General features: G+C 36.8%; 1 protein-coding gene across 1 annotated transcript in view; it reads right to left on the bottom strand.

Annotated features, from left to right (window-relative positions):
• Window positions 1-1210: 1210 nt before the first annotated feature.
• The window catches only part of LOC308435273 (vomeronasal type-2 receptor 116-like), a gene marked incomplete at both ends in the record, with an annotated part of 42525 nt that continues 23485 nt past the window's right edge, over window positions 1211-20250 (bottom strand). The window contains one exon of the mRNA XM_080935945.1: window positions 1211-2127. Within this exon, the coding sequence (XP_080792071.1) occupies window positions 1211-2127 (917 nt within the window). The remainder of the gene's footprint in view (window positions 2128-20250) is intronic.

The following is a 20250-nucleotide window of genomic DNA, read 5'->3' as shown; positions in this document are numbered from 1 at the left end:
AAGACTAAGAATTGATTGCATAGGCAGGAACACAGCCTTTACCGTACTGCTGACACTATGGTGTTCTAGCAGATAGGATTCTAGGATGGCTTTCCTCTGAGAGCATCTACCATCAGCTGACTGAGACAGAGATACTTATAGCCAAACATTAGACTGTGTTCAGGGACCCCTATGGAAGAGTTAATAGAATGATTAAAGGAACTGAAGGGTATGGCAACTGCACATGCAGACCAAAGTGTCAAGTACCCTGACCTGAGATCTCATGGAGACTAAGCCACCAACTAAAGATCATACACTGGCTGTTCTGAGGACATTGGTGCATATATATCAGAGGATTGGATACCTCGCTGGCCCCAGAGGGAGATGATACTCATAATCCTATAAAGACCTGATGACCTAGAGAAGGGACATACCCCTCAAGGAGGGCACCATCTTCAAGGCAACACTGAGAGGAGATGGAGTGAACACCGGGAAAGGCAATCAGGAGGGGGAGCAACATATGGGATATGGATAAATTAAATATCTTTTTAAATGGAAGAAAAATGAAACAAAAGCATTTGAAAATGTAAATTGTAGTGCTAATACTGTAATAGAAATCTTAATTTTGCAGCCATGCTGCATGCAATTCATCACATCTGAAAAGATCAGAAGTTAACACCTTCAGAAAAACACCCCATAATTAGGACAGGGAGAATTGCAAATGGTATCTAAAAGAAAAAAAAAAAAAACCCAAATCCCCAAACAAAACAAAAACAACAATAACAACAAAATGATAGTCAAACTGACTAATGAAATTGGGAGTAAAAAATTTAGAGGAAAAGACACAGAATTATCATATGGTTTTATGCATAGAGAATCATGATTCCAGATTATAACAGATTGCAACAAGAAAAATATTTATTAAGTTAGTAAAAACAATGAAAGTACATGCAGGCATAGCTCCAACTATATGTTTATTACATAAGATTTATTACACAGGTTATTTTTTAATTTTAAGCCATGAATAAACAGCAGTTTACCTTCAGAAAGTTGATTTCTTACTTCACCATGTGATTCCAAAGGATCAAGCTCAGAATATAAAATTTGGCAAGAAAGACATACCCACAAAGCTATTTTTGTGTACCATATTATAGCCTTATATATGACAACTGGAGTCACAGAAAACTAGTAATATTGTTTAGTCATAGAATCATATGAACTAAGTTTTAAATCAATTTTTATTTCTGTGATGTCTTTTATTCCTGATTTGATCGAGTTTGTTTTTCTCTGATCTGAACAAAATAACATAGCACTTTGGAAAAAAGATTAGGCTTAGGATGCTTGCACTGGAAGCTAAGATAGAAAAAATTTCTATAACTATCATGGTCTTCCCTGTGGTGCTGTGGTAGACAGGGAGAAAGGTGACCCAGACACTACAGAACACCAGCATGCTGAAAGACAGGAACTTGGCCTCATTAAATATGTCAGGCAGATTTCTAGACAAAAAAGCCATAAAGAAGCTACTAAAGGCCATCATACCCAAGTAGGCCAGAGTGCCATGGAACGCAAGGGCTGAGCCCTTGTTGCATAGAATAATGATATGTCCATATTCTGAATGAGAATCCATGTCAACAAATGGTGGAGATGTACCCAGCCACATGCTAGTGAAAAGTACTTGCACCAAAGTGCAAACTGGAATGATCAAATTTGGGGCCTTTGATATCAGCAGCCATCTTGTCTTTTTTCCTGGAGCAGTAATCTTGAAGGCCATAACAACAGTGATGGTTTTGGCCAACACACTAGATAGTGCCACTGTGAACAGAAATCTAAGTAGGTTCTCCTGCAGGATGCATGTGACTGTGTTAGGACGGCCAATGAAGAACAAAGGGCAGAGGAAACAGAAGGTTAGAGTGATGAGCAGGATGTAACTGAGAGATCTGTTATTGGCCTTCACTATTGGAGTGTCTCTGTAGTTTACAAAGACCCCAATGATAAGAGCTGTGAGTGCAGAGAATCCCAGACACACGATTGTGAGTCCCATCCCTAAGGGATCTTTATAGGACAGAAATGTTACAGTTTTCTTGAGGCAGTGTCTCTTTCCTGCGTTTGCATAATGAGTGTGTGGACACTTCACACACTGATCCATATCTGGGGGTAATGGAATTCGGTAATGAATGCATAGTCAAGCTTTTCCTTTACCCTGATATATTTTACAGTTACAAAGCACTGGGTGGTTATTACAACTATGTTCACTTGTCATTTTAAGTATAAATAAATGATTATTGTAAGGTAAATTAATTCATGGGATGAGGTTTAAACTCCTTTAATAAAACTACATTAGCAAAAGCAAACTATGAAGGAAAGTCTATTTTTCACCTTATACATATATTACTGAAGAAACCAGGCAGGAACTCAAGGTAGGTTATGGAGGCAAGATTTGTAGCTGAGCCCATGGGATGACATGTTGTATGATCTTCCTGTACTGCAATGTTCAACCTGGTTTCTTATGTAGCTCAGAATCCCCTCTGTGGTTGTACCACACATAATTCAGTAATCCAGCCCACAGGACTCACTAACCACATATATGACCAAGAGGCTTGCATACACACCAGTTCTTGAAAGCATTTTTAAAGTGTGATTTATGTTTGGTACATAAATGCAGATTGTATCAAATTGACAATCAAAACATCCAGGATACTATAATACAAAAGCACAATTATTTTTGTCATGTCTTTTCCTATTCTCATGCTTTTTGTTTCTTTGTACCATATATTTGTCTTATACTTGACCTACTTTTCAGTCATAAGAATGCAAAATTATGCAGCAAATATTAATTCAGTCCTTACATCAGTTCTCATAAAATATTTCTTAATTTAAAAGTGATTGTGTGAATTCAATTATAAGGGATCTATTTTTCACTGATTTTTTTGTCTAAAATGATGGTGGTTTCAGATGTATGACACTCATTTATTTATTTTTTAGCATAAAAATATATGAATATGTTTTTGTCAGTACATGATTTTTTAAAGGTTTGATAGTATGCATTAAAATCTTACTATTTACAATGATCATAAAGTATATGTAAAATAAAATGTAACATGTAAATAGTCAAAGTTTTCTTGGTGTGTACAGATTAAACATAATGATTTTTAAATACCAAAAATTTCCACAAGGCTATCTTCTTAGCTCATGAATTATTAATGATTGAAGGCCTAGGTGTACCCCACTATGAGAGGGCTCTATACACTTATTTTTTTTTAAAGAAGGAATGAGACTTCCACTTTTTGGCCTTTCTTTTTTATCTTCATATGATCTGTGAGTTGTTTCTTGGATATTCAGAGCTTTCTGTGGTGAATATCCAATTATTAGTGACTGCATATTAAGTCTGTTCTTTTGTGACTCTCTTGAAGTTGAAGCAGCAGAACTGAACAGGAGTGCACACATTCAGCCCAAGGCCAAACCCTGCACAGCTGAATCTGGATGGCAGCTCACCCACTCACTGGTCCTTGGAGCTCAGAAGAGCAGTAGGACTGCTTTCTATCCTATGCGAAAGGTTTCCTGGGAGCTTGGAAGAGCAGCTGGAATGCTTTCCTCCCTAAGAGGAAGGATCCACAGGAGAGACAGGCTCCATACAGACACAACAAGATTTCCTATAATCACAAGTAACAAAATGGCAAGAGGAAAGCAAAAGAAATTAAGCAATGGAAATCAAGACAACCTGGCAACATCAGAACCGAGCTCTCCTACCACAGCAAGTAGTGGATTGCCAAACACTCCAGAAAACCAAAACTCAGACTTGAAATCATACTTCTGATGATGATGGAGATCTTGGAGAAGGTCATAAATAACTCCCTTAAACAATTACAGGAGAACCAGGAAAAATCACTCAAAGAAATACAGGAAAACATAACCAAACAGTTAAAGGAATTGAAAACATAAATGGAAACAATAAAGAAAACACAAAATAAGGACAACCCTGGAGATAGAAAACCAAAAAAAAAAAAAAGAAAAGAAAAGAAAAAGGGATCAGGAGTTACAGATGCAAGCATCGCCAACAGACTACAAGAGATGGACGAGGATCTCAGAGGCAGAAGACAACATAAAAAAACATAGAAAAATAGTCAGAGAAGATGCAAAAACAAAAAAAGCTCCTAACCCCAAAATTCCAAAAGATCCAGGACAGAAAGAGAAGACCAAACCTAAGGATAATAGGTGTAGAAGAGGGTGAAGAATATCAACTAAAAGGCACAGTAAATATCTTCAACAAAATCAAAGAAGAAATTTTTTCTGCCCTTATGAACGAGAAGACCACGAACATACAGGAAGCCTATAGAACTTCAAATAACTTGGACCAGAAAAGAAACTCCTCATGACACATAATAGTCAAAACACCAAATATTCAAAACAAAGACAGAATCCTAAAAGCTGTAAGGGTTAAAGGATATGTAACATATAAAGGCGGACCAATCAGAATTACACCAGACTTCACAACAGAGACTATGAAAGCTAGAAGATCCTGGATGAAGACCATCACGAGAACAAAAATGCCAGGCCTGGTTACTATAGCCAGTAAAACTCTCAGTCATCATAGATGGAGAAACTAAGATATTCCATGACCAAACCAATTTTACATAATATCTGTCCAAAACTCCAGCTCTACAAAGGATGACAAATGGAAAAATCTAACACAAGGAAAGAAACTACACACAAGGAAAAGCAAAAAATAATTATGCTAGGAAACCAAAAGAAGAAAAGCACACAAACATAAGTCTATCTCTAACAACAAAAATAACAGGAAACAAAAAATCACTATTTCATAATTTCTCTTAACATTAATAGACTCAATTCTTCAATAAAGAGACATAGACTATCAGACTGGGTATGTAAACAGGATTCAGCATTTTGCTGTCTACAGAAAATTCATCTCAGAGACAAATAACAGACACTACCTCAGAGTAAAAGGCTGGGAAAAAACCTTCCAACAAATGGTTTCAAGAAACAAGCTGAAGTAGCTATTCTAATATCAAATAACATAGATTTTTCAACCAAAAGTTATCAAGAAAGATAAGGAAGGACGCTTTTTACACATCACAGGAAAAATCTATCAAGATGAACTCTCAATTTTGAACATCTATGCTCCAAATACGAGGGCACCCAAATTTATAAGAAAAATCTTATTAAAGTTCAAAGAATATATTATATCAAATACAATGATAGTGGGAGACTTCAGCACCCTGCTCTCATCAATGAACAGATGGTGGAGGCAGAACCTGAACAGAGACACAGTAAATCTATCAGAGGCTGTGAACCAACTGGAATTAACAGACATCTACAGGACATTTTATCCAAAAACAAAAGAATATACTTTCTTCTCAGCACATCACGGTACCTCATCCATAATTGACCATATAGTCAGTCACAAAACAGGCCTCAACAGATACAAGAAGATTTAAATACTCCCATGCTTCCTAACAGCTCACCATGGAGTAAGGCTTGTCTTTAATAACAACAAAAACAACAAAAGCCCACGTACACATGGAAGGTGAACAATGTTTTGCTCAATGATAGCTTGTTCAAGGAAGAAATAAAAAAAGAAATTCAGGATTCTATAGAATTTAACGATAATTACACCACTACAGACCCAAACTTACGGGACTCAAACTTATGTATAAAAACAGTACTGAGGGACACAGGCCAGGTGAGAAGGCATTCCGAGTAGCCAGAAAGCAGAGAGATCTCTGCCGAGCATGTGAAAAGTGCACCCCTCCCGACTGATTTAGAGGAGCAGAAACCCTGCTTCGGAGTTATGTGTTTCCAGCCAGCTACCCATGCATGCAGAACAGGCGCTCAGGCACTATGCCACCAAGAACAGCGGAGATCCAGGGACAGAGGCCTGGTGAGATTGTGTTCCGAGTATCCAAGTAGCTGGGCAACAGAGGTCTGTGCCGAGTGCTCAGAAAGTGCACCCCATACCTTACCCATTTCTTGGTTCAGAGAAGCAGGAACCATGCTTTGGGCTGCCTGTTATCAAGCAGTGGCCCATGCTTACAGAAAAGACGCTTAGGCCATTGGCCACCAGGAACATGTGGAGACCCAGGGACACAGGCCAGGTACAAGGGAGAGGTGAGAACCAATCACTGACAACAAGACCACATATAAACACAAACAACAAGTTGGCAAGAGGAAAGAGAAAGAACATACCCCAGGGAAACCAAGACAACCTGGCAAGACCAGAACCCAGCTCTCCCATCACAGCAAATAGCAGAATGCCAAACGCTTCAGAAAAAGAAGACTCAGACCTGAAATCATACCTCAAGATGATGATAGAGATTCTTAAACAAGGACTGGAGGAAAAGCATAAAGAATTGGAAGCTTTTAAAGAGGAAACAAGAAAAACATTCAAAAAACTCAAAGAACTAGAGGAAAACAAAACCAAAGAGATAAACGAATTGAAGAAGAAATTTAAAACGGAAATTGACATAATAAAGAAAACGCTAAAAGAGACAACCCTAGAGGTAGAAACCCTAAAAAAAAAATCAGTAGTCACAGATGCAAACATTTCCAACAGATTACAAGAGACGGAAGAGAGAATCTCGGGGGTTGAAGACAACATTGAAAACATAGACAAAACAGTCAGAGAAGATGCAAAAACCAAAAAGCTCCTAACCCAAAATGGCCAGTAGATCCAGGACACATGAGAAGACCAAACCTAAGGATAATAGGAATAGAAGAGGGAGAAGAGTATCAACTAAGAGGCACAGTAAATATCTTCAACAAAATTGTAGAAGAAAACTTCCCTACCCCTAAGAATGAGATGATCACGAGCATAGAAGAAGCCTACAGAACTCCAAATAGGTTGGACCAGAAAAGAAATCCCTCCTGACAAATAATATTCAAAACTCCAAGTGCCCAAAGCAGAGAAAGAATACTAAAAGCAGTAAGGGAAAAAGGTCATGTAACATAGAAAGGCAGACCAATCAGAATAACGCCCAATTTCTCAACAGAGACTATGAAAGCTAGAAGATCTTGGACGAATATCATTCAGACCCTAAGAGAGCACAAGTGTCAGCCCAAGCTGCTATACCCAGCAAAACTCTCAATCACCATAGATGGAGAGATGAAGATATTTCAAGACAAAACTAAATTTACACAATATCTGAACACAAACCCATCACTACAACGAATTATAGGTGGAAAACTGAAAACAAGGAGGGAAACTACATCCTACTAAAAACAAGAAAATACCTAAGCAAGAAAACCAAAAGAAGAAAGACACACAGACAAAATTCTACCTCTAAAAGCAAAAATAGCAGGAAACAGCAACCACTATTCTTTGACATCTGTCTACATAAGTGGACACAATTCCACAATAAAAAGATATAGGCTATCAGACCTATAAAAAACCCAGCATTTTGCTGCATACAGGAAACTCATCTCAGAAACAAAGACAGACACTATCTCAGAGTAAAAGGTTGGGAAAAATCCTTCCATGCAAATGGCCCCAAGAAGCAAGCTGGAGTGGCCATTCTAACATCGAATAAAGTAGATTTTCAACTAAAAGTTATCAAAAAAGATAAGGAAAAACACTTTTTACTCATTACAGAGGAAATTTGTCAGAAGGAACTCTGGATCTTTAACATATATGTTCCAAATACAAAAGCACCCATAATCATAGAAGAAACCCTAAAAAGTTCAAAAAATACATTGTACACCCCACAATAATAGTTGGAGACATCAATACCCCACTCTCACCAATAGACAGATCATGGAAACAGAAACATAGCAAGGACACAGTAAAACTAGCAGAGGTTATGAACCAACTGGAATTAATAGATATCTACAGAACATATCATCCTAAAACTAAAGAATACACTTTCTTCTCAGCACCTCATGGAACCTTCTCGAAAATTGACCACATAATTGGTCATGAAATGAGCCGCAATAGATATAAGAAGATTGAAATACTTCCATGAATTTTTCCAGATCACCATGGTCTAAGGCTGGTCTCTAATAACAAAAAAGACAGCAAAAACCCATATACACATGGAAACTAAACAATGCTTTATTAAAGATAGCAGTGTTAAAGAAGATATAAAGAAAGAAATTAAGGATTTTCTAGAACTCAATGAAAATGAAAACACAACATACACAAACCTATGGGATGCAATGAAAGCATTACTGAGAGGAAAACTCATAGTTCTGAGTGCTTCCAAAAAGATACTGGAGAGAGCATAAACTAGCAACTTGACAATACAGTTGAGAACTCTAGACCAAAAGGAAGCTGATACACCTAAGAAGACAGCAAGAAAAAAATCAAACTTAGGGCAGAAAGAGACCAAATAGAAAGAAAAAGAAACATTCAAAGAATCAACAAAACCAAGAGCTGGTACTCTGAGAAAATTAACAAGATTGATAAACTCTTAGACAGACTAAATAGAGGGCAAAGAGAGAGTATCCAAATCAACAAAATCAGAAATGAAATTGGAAACATAACAACTGAAACTGAGGAAATTCAAGAAATCATCAGATCCTACTACAAAAGCTTATACTCAACAAGGCTGGAGAATCTGACGGAAAAAACCACATGGTCATTTCACTAGATGGTGAGAAAGCATTTGACAAAATTCCACACTCCTTCATGTTAAAAGTCTTGGAAAAAAAAGGAATCCAAGGCCCATATCTAAGCATAATAAAAGCAATATACAGCAAACCAACAGCCAACATCAAACTTAATGGTGGGAAACTTGAAGCAATCCCACTAAAATCAAGGACTCCACAAAGCTCCCTATTCTCCCCCTACCTATTCAACATAGCACTGGAAGTCCTGGCCAGAGCAATTAGACAGCAAAAGGAAATCAAAGGGATACAAATTGGAAAGGAAGAAGTAAAAACATCACTATTTGCAGATAACATGATAGTATACTTACGTGAACCCAAAAAATTCCACCAGAGAACACCTACAGCTGATAAACAAGTTCAGCACAGTGGCTGGATACAAAATTAACTCAAATAAATCAGTAGCCTTCCTCTACTCAAAGGACAAATATGGGGAGAAAGAAATTAGGGAAAAGATACCCTTCACAATAGTCACAAACAATATGAAATACCTTGGTGTGACTCTAACTAAGCAAGTGAAAGATCTGTATGACAAGAAGTTCAAATTTCTAAAGAAGGAAATCGAGGAAGATCTCAGAAAATGGAAAGATCTTTCATGCTGATAGATTAGAAGGATGAACATTTTAATAATGGCCATCCTACCAAAAGCAATCTACAGATTCATTGCAATCCCCATCAAAATAGCAACCCAATTCTTCATAGAGTTGGAAAAAGCAATGTGCAATTTCATCTGGAATAACAAAAGACCTAAATAGTAAAATCCATCCTCAACAACAAGAAAACATCTGCAGGAATCACTATCCCTGACCTCAAGCTATATTACAAGGCAATTGTGCTAATAACTGCATGGTACTGGTACAGAAATAGGCATGTGAATCAATGGAATAGAATAGAAGATCCAGAAATGAGCCTTCACGTATATGGTCACCTGATTTTTGACAAAGGCACTGTAAACATTCAATAAAAAAAGGACAGCCTATTCAACAAATGGTCCAACTGGCACTCACCATGCAGAAGAATGAAAATAGACCCTTTCTTATCTCCTTGTACAAAGCTCAAGTGCAAGTGGATCGAAGATGTCTACATTAAACCAGATACACTGAAACTATTAGATGAGAAAGTAGGGAAAACCTTAGAACACTTAGGCACAAAAAAAAATTTTCTGAACAAAACATCAATGGCTAGTGCTCTAAGGTCAAAGCTTGACAAATGGGACTTAAGGACACTGCAACATTTCTGTAAGGTGAAGGACACTACCAAGAAAACAAACGGCAGCCAAAAGATTGGGAAAATATCTTTACCAACCCCACATAAGATAGAGGTCTAATATCCAAGGTATAGAAAGAACTCAAGAAGCTAGACACCAGATAATCAAACAACCTTATAAAAATGGGGTAAAGAGCTAAACAAGAAGTTCTCTGTTCAGGAATATCGAATGGCTGAGAAACATCTAAGGAAGTGGTTGACATCCTTAGTCATCAGGGAAATGCAAATCAAAACAACCCTGAGATTCCACCTCACACCAGTCAGATTGGCCAAGATCAAAAACTCAGATGGACAGCAGATGCCGATGAGGATGTGGAGAAAGAGGAACACTTCTCCACTGTTGGTGGGGTTCTAAACTGATACAACCACTCTGGAAATCAGTCTTGCGGTTCCTCAGAAATTGGACATAGTACTACTTGAAGATCCAGTTATTCCACTTCAGTGCGTATACCCTAGAGAAGCTTGAACATACAACAATGACACATGCACCACAATATTCATAGCAGCTCTATTTATAATAGCCAGAAGCTGGAAAGAACCCAGATGTCCTTCAGAAGATGAATGGATACAAAAATTGTGGTATATTTACACAATGGAGTACTACTCAGCTATCAGAAACAATGACTTTTGAAATTCTTAAGAAAATGGATGCATCTAGAACATATCATTCTGAATGAGATAACCCAGTCACAAAAGAACAGACATAATATGCAGTCACTGATATTTAGATACTAACCCCAGAAAGCTCTGAACACCTCACAAACAACTTAAAGACCATATGAAGTTTAAGAAAAGACAAAAAAAAAAAAAAAAAAAAAAAAAAAAGAAAAGGAAAAACCATTATGCTAAATCCATACACAACAAGAAAACTTTGACTAATTCCACGTTTCTTTTACATGTGCTTTATGCTCATTTTAACTAGTAAGATCTTAATGCACACTATCAAACCTTTAAAAAACCAAGCAGTGACTAAAATGTATTTGTATACTTTTATGCAAAAATGCTTAAAATTTGTACATTTATCTTATTTAAATAAAGTTGTTCAAAAATACAAGCAGTGCTGTGATGAAACCTTATAGCTCTGAGTGCCTCCAAAAAAAAAAAAAAATATATAATCCTGAAGGGAGGATACACTAGCAGCTTGGCAGCACACCTAATAGCTTTAGAAAAACGAAGCAGATACACCCAAGAGGAGTAAATGACAAGAAATAATCAAACTTGGAGTAGAATAAACCAAATAGATATTAAAAAATAGATACTACATAAAGAATAAACAAAACTGTTCTTTTGAGAAAATTAACAAGATTGATAAGCCCTCAGCCAGACTAACTGGAGGGCAAAAATACAATAACTTAATTTACAAAATCAGAAAAGAGAGGGAAGACATAACAACAGAAACTGAGGAAATTCACGAAAACATCAGGTCCTATTACAAAAGCCTTTCCTCAATAGTGAAAAATCTAAAGGAAATGGACAAATTTCTAGACAGATACAAGAAACAAGATGTAAATGAGGACCAGATAAACCATCTAAACAGTTTCATAACACATAAGGAAATAGAAGCATCAGTCTGCCGATAACTCAGAAAATTGGACATAATACTACCTGAAGAGCCAGCTATTCCACTTCTGGGCATATACCCCAGAGACACCTTAGTACACAACAAACATGTATGCACCACAATGTTCATAGCAGCTCTATTTATAATAGCCAGAAGCTGGAAAGAACCCAGATGTCCTTCAGAAGATGAATGGATAAGAACATTGTGGTACATTTACACAATGGAGTACTACTCAGCCACCAGAAACAATGACTTGACCAAATTCTTAAGAAAATGGCTCCATCTAGAGAATATCATTCTGAGTGAGACAACCCAGTCACAAAAGAACAGACATAATATGCAGTCACTGATATTGGGATGCTAACCCCAGAGGCTTGCACTCCCCCAGAAACAACTCACAGACTGTATGAAGTCCAAGAAATAAAGAAAACAAAAATATATATATATTTACAAAACAAGAAGACTTTGACTATTTCCATGTTGCGTTTTGTTTTGCATGTACTTTACGCTCATGGTAACTATTAGGTTTTCAATGCATACTATCAAGCCGTTGAAAAAATCAAGTACTGACTAAAAAATATATTCACATAGATTTATGTAAAAATTATTTTAATTTCTGAAAAAACAGTACTGACAAAAATGTATAATTTTAAGCAAAAATGTTTAAAATCTGTACATTTATCTTTGTTTTGTAAAATAAAGTTGTTAAAAAATCAATTGACGAACACATCAAAACGATCATTCATCATGCCCAAGTAGGCTTCATCCCTGGGATGCAGGGATGGTTTAACATAAAGAAATTCATCAACATAATCCACCATATAAACAAACTCAAAGACCAAAATCACATGGTCATCTCACTAGACGCTGAGAAAGCATTCGACAAAATCCAACACACCTTCATGTTAAAAGTCCTGGAAAGAACAGGAATCCAAGGCCCATACTTAAACATAATAAAAGCAATATACAGAAAACCAACAGCCAACATCAAACTTAATGGCGAGAAACTTGAAGCAATCCCACTAAAATCAGGGACTCGACAAGGCTGCCCACTCTCCCCCTACCTATTCAACATAGTACTGGAAGTCCTGGCTGGAGCAATTAGACAGCAAAAGGAGATCAAGGGGATACAAATCGGAAAGGAAGAGATAAAAACATCACTCTTTGCCGATGACATGATAGTGTACTTGAGTGACCCCAAAAATTCCACCAGAGAACTCCTACAGCTGATAAACAAGTTCAGCAAAGTGGCCGGATACAAAATTAACTCAAACAAATCAGTAGCCTTCCCGTACTCAAAGGACAAACATGTGGAGAAAGAAATTAGGGAAAACGTACACTTCACAATCGTTACAAAAACTATGAAATACCTTGGTGTAACTCTAACTAAGCAAGTGAAGGACCGGTATGACAAGAACTTCAAACCTCTAAAGAAAGAAATTGAGGAGGATCTCAGAAAATGGAAAGATCTCCCATGCTCATGGATTGGAAAGATCAACATCTTAAAAATGGCCATCCTACCAAAAGCAATCTACAGATTCAATGCAATCCCCATCAAAATTCCAACCCAGTTCTTCATGGAATTGGAAAGATCAATGTGCAATTTCATATGGAATAACAAAAGACCTAGAATAGCGAAATCCATCCTCAACAACAAGAAAACATCTGCGGGAATCACTATCCCTGACCTCAAGATATATTACAAGGCAATTGTGCTGAAAACTGCATGGTATTGGTACATAAATAGGCATGTGGATCAATGGAATAGAATAGAAGATCCAGAAATGAGCCCTCATGTATATGGTCACCTGATTTTTGACAAAGGAGCAGTAAACATTCAATGGAAAAAGGACAGCCTATTCAACAAATGGTGCTGGTCCAACTGGCACTCCGCATTCAAAAGAATGAAAATAGACCCGTTCTTATCTCCTTGTACAAAGCTCAAGTGTAAGTGGATCAAAGATCTCCACATTAAACCAGATACACTGAAACTATTAACTGAGAAAGTAGGGAAAACTTTAGAACATATAGGCACAGGAGAAAATTTCCTGAACAAAACAGCAATGGCTCAAGCTCTAAGGTCAAAGATTAACAAATGGGACTTAATAAGATTGCAAAGTTTCTGTAAGGCTAAGGACATCGTCAAGAAAACAAAACGGCAACCAACAGAATGGGAAAAGATCTTTACCAACACCACATCAGATAGAGGCCTAATATCCAAGGTGTACAAGGAACTCAAAAAGCTAGACACCAGAGAATCAAATAACCCTATTAAAAAATGGGGTACAGAGCTAAACAAAACGTTTTCAGTTGAGGAACACCAAATGGCCGAGAAACATCTGAGGAAGTGCTTGACATCCTTAGCCATCTGGGAAATGCAAATCAAAACAACCCTAAGATTCCACCTCACACCAGTCAGATTGGCCAAGATCCAAAATCAGATGACAGCAGATGCTGGCGAGGCTGCGGAGAAATAGGAACACTTCTCCACTGTTGGTGGGGTTGCAAGCTAATACAACCCCTCTGGAAATCTGTCTAGCGATACCTCAGAAAATTGGATATAGTACTACCTGAAGACCCAGCTATTCCACTTCTGGGCATATACCCCAGAGACACCTTAGTACTCAACAAAGATGTATGCACCACAATGTTCATAGCAGCTCTATTAATAATAGCCAGAATCTGGTAGGAACCCAGATGTCCTTCAGAAGATGAATGGATACAAAAATTGTGGTACATATACACAATGGAATACTACTCAGCCACCAGAAACAATGACTTAACCAAATTCTTAAGAAAATGGCTGCATCTAGAGAATATCATCCTGAGTGAGATAACCCAGTCACAAAAGAACAGACATAATATGCAGTCACTCATAGTGAGATGCTAACCCCAGAGGCTTGCACTCCCCCAGAAACAAATCACAGACTGTATGAAGTCCAAGAAACAAAGAAAGCAAAAAATATACATATATTTACAAAACAAGAAGACTTTGACTATTTCCATGTTACATTTTGTTTTGCATGTACTTTACGCTTATTGTAACTATTAGGTTTTCAATGCATACTGTCAAGCCCTTGAAAAAAATCAAGTACTGACTAAAAAAATATATTCACATGGTTTTATGTAAAAATTACTTTAATGTCTGGAAAAACAGTACTGACAAAAATGTATAATTTTAAGCAAAATATGTTTAAAATCTGTACATTTATCTTTGTTTTGTAAAATAAAGTCGTTTTTAAAAAAATCAATTGACAATAACAAAAAAAGAAATAGCAGTCATCAAAAGCTTCCCGATCAATTAAAAAAAAAAAAAAAAAAAAAAAAAAAAAAAAGCCCAGGACCAGCTGGGTCTATGGGTCTAGTAAAGAATTCTATCAGATTTTTATAGAAGACCTACTACCTATCTCCAAACTATTCTACAAAATAGAAACTGAATGAACACGACCCAACTTGTTCTTGAAAGTCACAATTACTCTCATTCTAAACGACACAAAGACACTACAAAGAAAAAGAACTTCAGACCAATTGCTCTCATGAACATCGATGCAAAAATACTCAAAAAAATTCTTGCAAATTGAATCAAAAAACACGTCAAAACAATCATCCACCATGACCAATTAGGCTTTATCCCAGAGATGCAGAGATTGTTCAACATATGGAAATCCATCAACCTAATCCAACATATAAACAAACTCAAAGGAAAAAAATCACACAATTATCTCTCTAGATGCTGAGAAAGCATTTGATAAATTCAACATCCTATCCTGATAAAAGTCTTGGAAATATCAGGAATCCAAGGCCCATACCTAAACATAGTAAAAGCAATATACAGCAATCCAGCAGCCAACATCTAACTAAATGGAGAGAAACTTGACACAATCCCATTAAAATCAGGGACTAGACAAGGCTGCCCACTGTCCCCCTACCTATTCAGTATAGTACTGGAAGTCCTGGCCAGAGCAATTAGACAACAACAACAATAAACAAACAAACAAACAAAAACAAAAGTGATTCACATTGGAAATATCAGTATTTGCAGATGATAGGATAGTATACTTAAGTGATCCGAAAAATTCTACCAGAAAACTTTTACAACTAATAAACAACTTCAGCAAAGTGGCTGGCTATAAAATTAACTCAAACAAATGAATAACCTTCCTCTGCTCAAAGGTTAAAAAGGCTAAGAATGAAATTAGAAAATTGACTCCCTTCACAATAATCACAAAGACTATAAAATACCTTGGGGTGTTCCTGACCAAGCAATTGAAGGATCTGTATGTGGCATGAAGTTCAAGACTCTGAAGAAGAAAATTGAATGAGATTTTAAAAGATGGAAATATCTTTAAAGCTCATGGATTGAAAGAATCATCATTTTAAAAATGACCATCTTGCAAAAATTAATCTATAGATTCAATGCAATCCCCATCAAAATTCCAACTCAATACTTTATGAAGTTGAAAAGAGCAATTTTCAAATTCATCTGGAATAACAAAAAACCTTGAATATCAAAATCCATTTTCTACAATAAGAAAACATCTGCAGGAATCACCATTCCTGACCTCAAGCTGTATTACAAGTCAATTGTGTTAAAAACCACATTGTTCTGGTACAGAGATAGGCAGGTTGATCAATGGACCAGAATAGAGCAACCAGAAATGAATCCCCACACATATGGTCACTTGATTTTTTTTACAAAGGAGCTGAAAACATTCAATGGACAAAGGACAACCTCTTCAACAAATGGTGTTGTTTCAACTGGTACTCAGCATGCAGAAGAATGAAAATAGACCCTTTCTTATCTCCTTGTACAAGGCTCAAGTGAAAACCAGGTACACTGAAACAATTAGAAGAGAAAATATGGAAAACCTTAGAACACATAGTGGCAGGGAAAAATTTCCTGAACAGAACACCAATGGTTTGTGCTCTAAGACCAAGGATCGAGAAACGGGACTTAATGAGATTGCAATATTTCTGTAAGGCTAAGGACACTGTCAAGAAAACAAAATAGCAGCCAACAGATTGGGAAAAGATCTTTACCAACCCCACATCAGATAGAGGTCTAATATTCAATATACACAAAAAACTCAAGAAGTTAGATGCCAGAGAATCAAACAACCCTATTAACAATGGGGTACAGAGCTAAACAAAAAATTCTCAATTGAGAAATATTGAATTGCTGAGAAGCATCTAAGGAAGGGCTTGACATCCCTAGTCATCAGGGAAATGCAAATCAAAACAACCCTGAGATTCCACCTCACACCAGTCAGAATGGCTAAGATCCAAAACTCAGATGACAGCAGATGCTTGTGAGGATGTGGAGAAAGAGGAACAGTCCTCCACTGTTGGTGGGTTTGTTAACTGGTATAACTACTCTGGAAATCAGTCTTGCGGTTCCTCAGAAAATTGGACATAGTCCTACCTGAAGACCCAGCTATTCCACTTCTGGGCATATACCCCAGAGGTGCTCCAACATACAGTAAGAACACATGCACCACAATGCTCATAGCCCTATTGATATTAGCCAGAAGCTGGAAAGAACCCAGATGTCCTTCAGTAGATGAATGGATACATAAGTCGTGGTTGGTATATTTATACAATGAAGTACTACTCAGCTATTAGAAGCAATGACTTTATGAAATTCTTAGGAAAATGGATGCATCTAGAGAATATCATCCTGAGTAAGGTAACCCAGTCACAGAAGAACACACACAATATGTAGTCACTGATAATTGGATACTAGCCCCAGTAAGCTCTGAATATCACAGAAACAACTCACAGGCCATATGAAGCTCAAGAAAAACAAAGGCCAAAAAGTGAAACCCTCAGTCCTTCTGAGAAGAAAAAAAAAGTGTATAGCACCCTCTCAGAGTGTGGTACTCCTGGACCTTAAATCATTAATAATCCAAGATATAAGAATGTGGCAATTTTTGGTATTCCAAAATCATTATGTTTAATCTATACACACCAAGAAAACTCTGTTTCCATGTTACTTTCTGTTCTACATGTACTTTATACTTATGGTAACTAGTGGATTTCAATGCATGCAATTAAACTTCTAAAACAATTAAGTACTGACAAATATATGTTCATATAGTGTTATGTCAAAATGCCTTTAAAACTCTGTACATGTATCTCTCTTTTTGTTAAATAAAGTTGAAAGAAAAAAATGTATCAAACAGACCAAGTACGAGGAATAAGCAGGAAATAAAATCAGAGCAAAAATAAATTAGTAAGGAATAAAGAAAGCAAAACAAGAAATTAACATATCGAAGAGATGATTCTTTGAGAAAATTAACAAGATAGACAATCCCTTAGCAAAAATAAATAAAAGTTATTTTCAAATAAGCAAATTCAGAGATTAAAAGGGAAACTATAATGACAATGATGATTTTTATACACTCAACCATTCCTCCATTCCTGGGATGAAACTTACTGTTTTATGGTGCATGATATGTTTGATGTGTTGCAGAAATTGGTTTACAACTATTTTTTGATTAATTTTGCATCAATGCTCCTAAGAGAAGTGATTCTGAACTTCTATTTCTTTGTTGAGTTATATGAAGACACAGGGACCCTGACACCTAAACCACAGAAAAACTCAAAGAAATCAGTAACCCTACTTTATACAAGTGATAAATGGGCAGAGAATAAAATAGAGATGCAACACTCTATAACATAGCCAGGAGTAGTATAATTTATCTTGTTGTAACTCAAATAAACCAAGTGAAAGATCTCCATGATGAGAACATCAAGTCTCCGAAGAAGAAAATTGAAGAGGATATCACAAAATGCCAAGATCTTGTGTGCTAATAGAGAGATAGGATTAACATAGTAAAAATAGCTACTTTACCCAAAGCAATCTACAGATTCAGTGCAATCCCCATTATAATACCAATACGTTTTTAGAGACCTTGAAATAGCAGTTTCAATTTCATGTGGAATAAAAGAAAGCCAAAATAATGCCAAACAATAAAAAACCTTGTAGAAGAATTATCATTTCTGACTTCATGCTGTACTAAAGGAACAGAAACAGACAGGTTGATCAAAGGAGTCAAATCAAAGTCAGAAGTAAATCCAAACACCTATGAATTCTTGATATTTGATTAAAAAGCCAAAACAAAATGACCACAATACCAAACATCTTCAATAAATGGTGCTTAGCTAACTGGATGTCTACATGTAGAAGAATGCACAAAGATCCATATTTATCACCCTGCACAAAACTCAAGTCTAAGTAAATCAAGGACCTCAATATAAATTCACATACACTAAATTGCACCGACTATAAAATGGCAAACAGTCTTGAATGCACTGGTAGAAGAGACAATTTCCAGAGCAGAATGTCAATGGGTTTACTCTCTATGATCGACAATGTAACAATGAGACCTCATGAAACTGAAAGCCTTCAGTCAGGCAAAAGACACTGTCAATAGGAAATAATGGTAGCCTAATGATTGGGAAAGGACCTTTTCCAACCTTACAACTATTAGGTTCCATCTTACACCCATCAGAATGGCTAAGATTAAAAACTCAAGTAATCTTACATTGTGTTTAGGATGTGAAGCAAGGAAGAACAAACACTCTTCCATTTCTTGTGAGAGAGGAAAATTGTACAAGCACTTTGTGATTCAATTTGACCTTCTATCAGAAAGTGGCAATAGTTGTAATTCAAGATGCAGCGGTAGCACTCCTAAACATATACCCAAAAGGCACTGCAATTTCCCACCATGACACTTACTCAAGTATCTACATAACATTTATTTGTAAAAACCAGAAATTGGAAAGAATCTAAATACCCCTCACAATGGACAATGTAGTACTTCTATACAACGGAATGTTATTCAGCTATCAAAAACAACGACACCATAAAATTTGGAGGAAAATAAATAAATCTTGAGAATATTGTCCTGAGTGAGATAACCCAGTCTGAAAAGACATGAGTCGTATGTGTATGTACATAGTTATAATGAATAGGAACCATAAAATACAGGATGCCCATGCAACATTCTACATACGAAATAAGCTAAACAAGAAGGAAAGCAAACGAGGAAGCTTGAGTCTCACTTAGAAGGGAAAATAATATAGTCAGAACAGGTGAATGCATGGTAGAAACAGGGTTGGAGAGCAAATGATGAGGGTGATGGGAGATTCAAGATAATATTGGGGAGGGACAGGTGAGATGGCCACATGGCCAAGAAGTGAATGGAATTTATCAACTCACAGGGTTAGTAAGATGGAAAAAAACTCCATTATATGCTGGAGACTACGGAAAAGGGAGGTGCCCAAGAATTAATAAGGGTTACCTTAGCTGTGACTCACAGCTTTGGAGACATGGAACCTGAAAAGGCCACCTCCTGAAGCCAGTCAGGAACCCACTGGAGCAATAGGGACAGCAACCTACACACAAAACCCTAGATCGAAATTTCATCCTGTTTAAAGGAGATGTAGTGAGAGTGACAGAGAAGAGACTGAGAGAATATCCAATCAGCAATCAACTCATGGGTAAGTAACAATCCATGACACTATTAATGATACTTTGTCATGCTTGCAGACAGAATTTTAAATTGACTGTACCCTGAGAGGTTCCACCCAGTAGCTGACTCAAACAGATGCAATACCCACAGTGAAACTGTGGCTGTAATTTGGGGACTCCTATAGGAGTATATACTATAGGATGAATAAGAGGAAGTATTGTGGGGGCAAAGTGAATAGGAACTCTACAGAAGACCAAGAAAAACAACTAACCTGGACCCTCTGGCCTTTCAGAGACTGAACCACCAACTAAAGAGCATACAGGGGCTGGACTAAGGCCTCCCCACACATAT

The sequence above is a fragment of the Micromys minutus genome, assembly GCF_963924665.1.
Source record: "Micromys minutus genome assembly, chromosome: 22".
In the NCBI taxonomy this organism is placed as follows: domain Eukaryota; kingdom Metazoa; phylum Chordata; class Mammalia; order Rodentia; family Muridae; genus Micromys; species Micromys minutus.
Note: the sequence above shows the minus strand (reverse complement) of the source record. Positions and strands in the feature narration are given on the sequence as shown.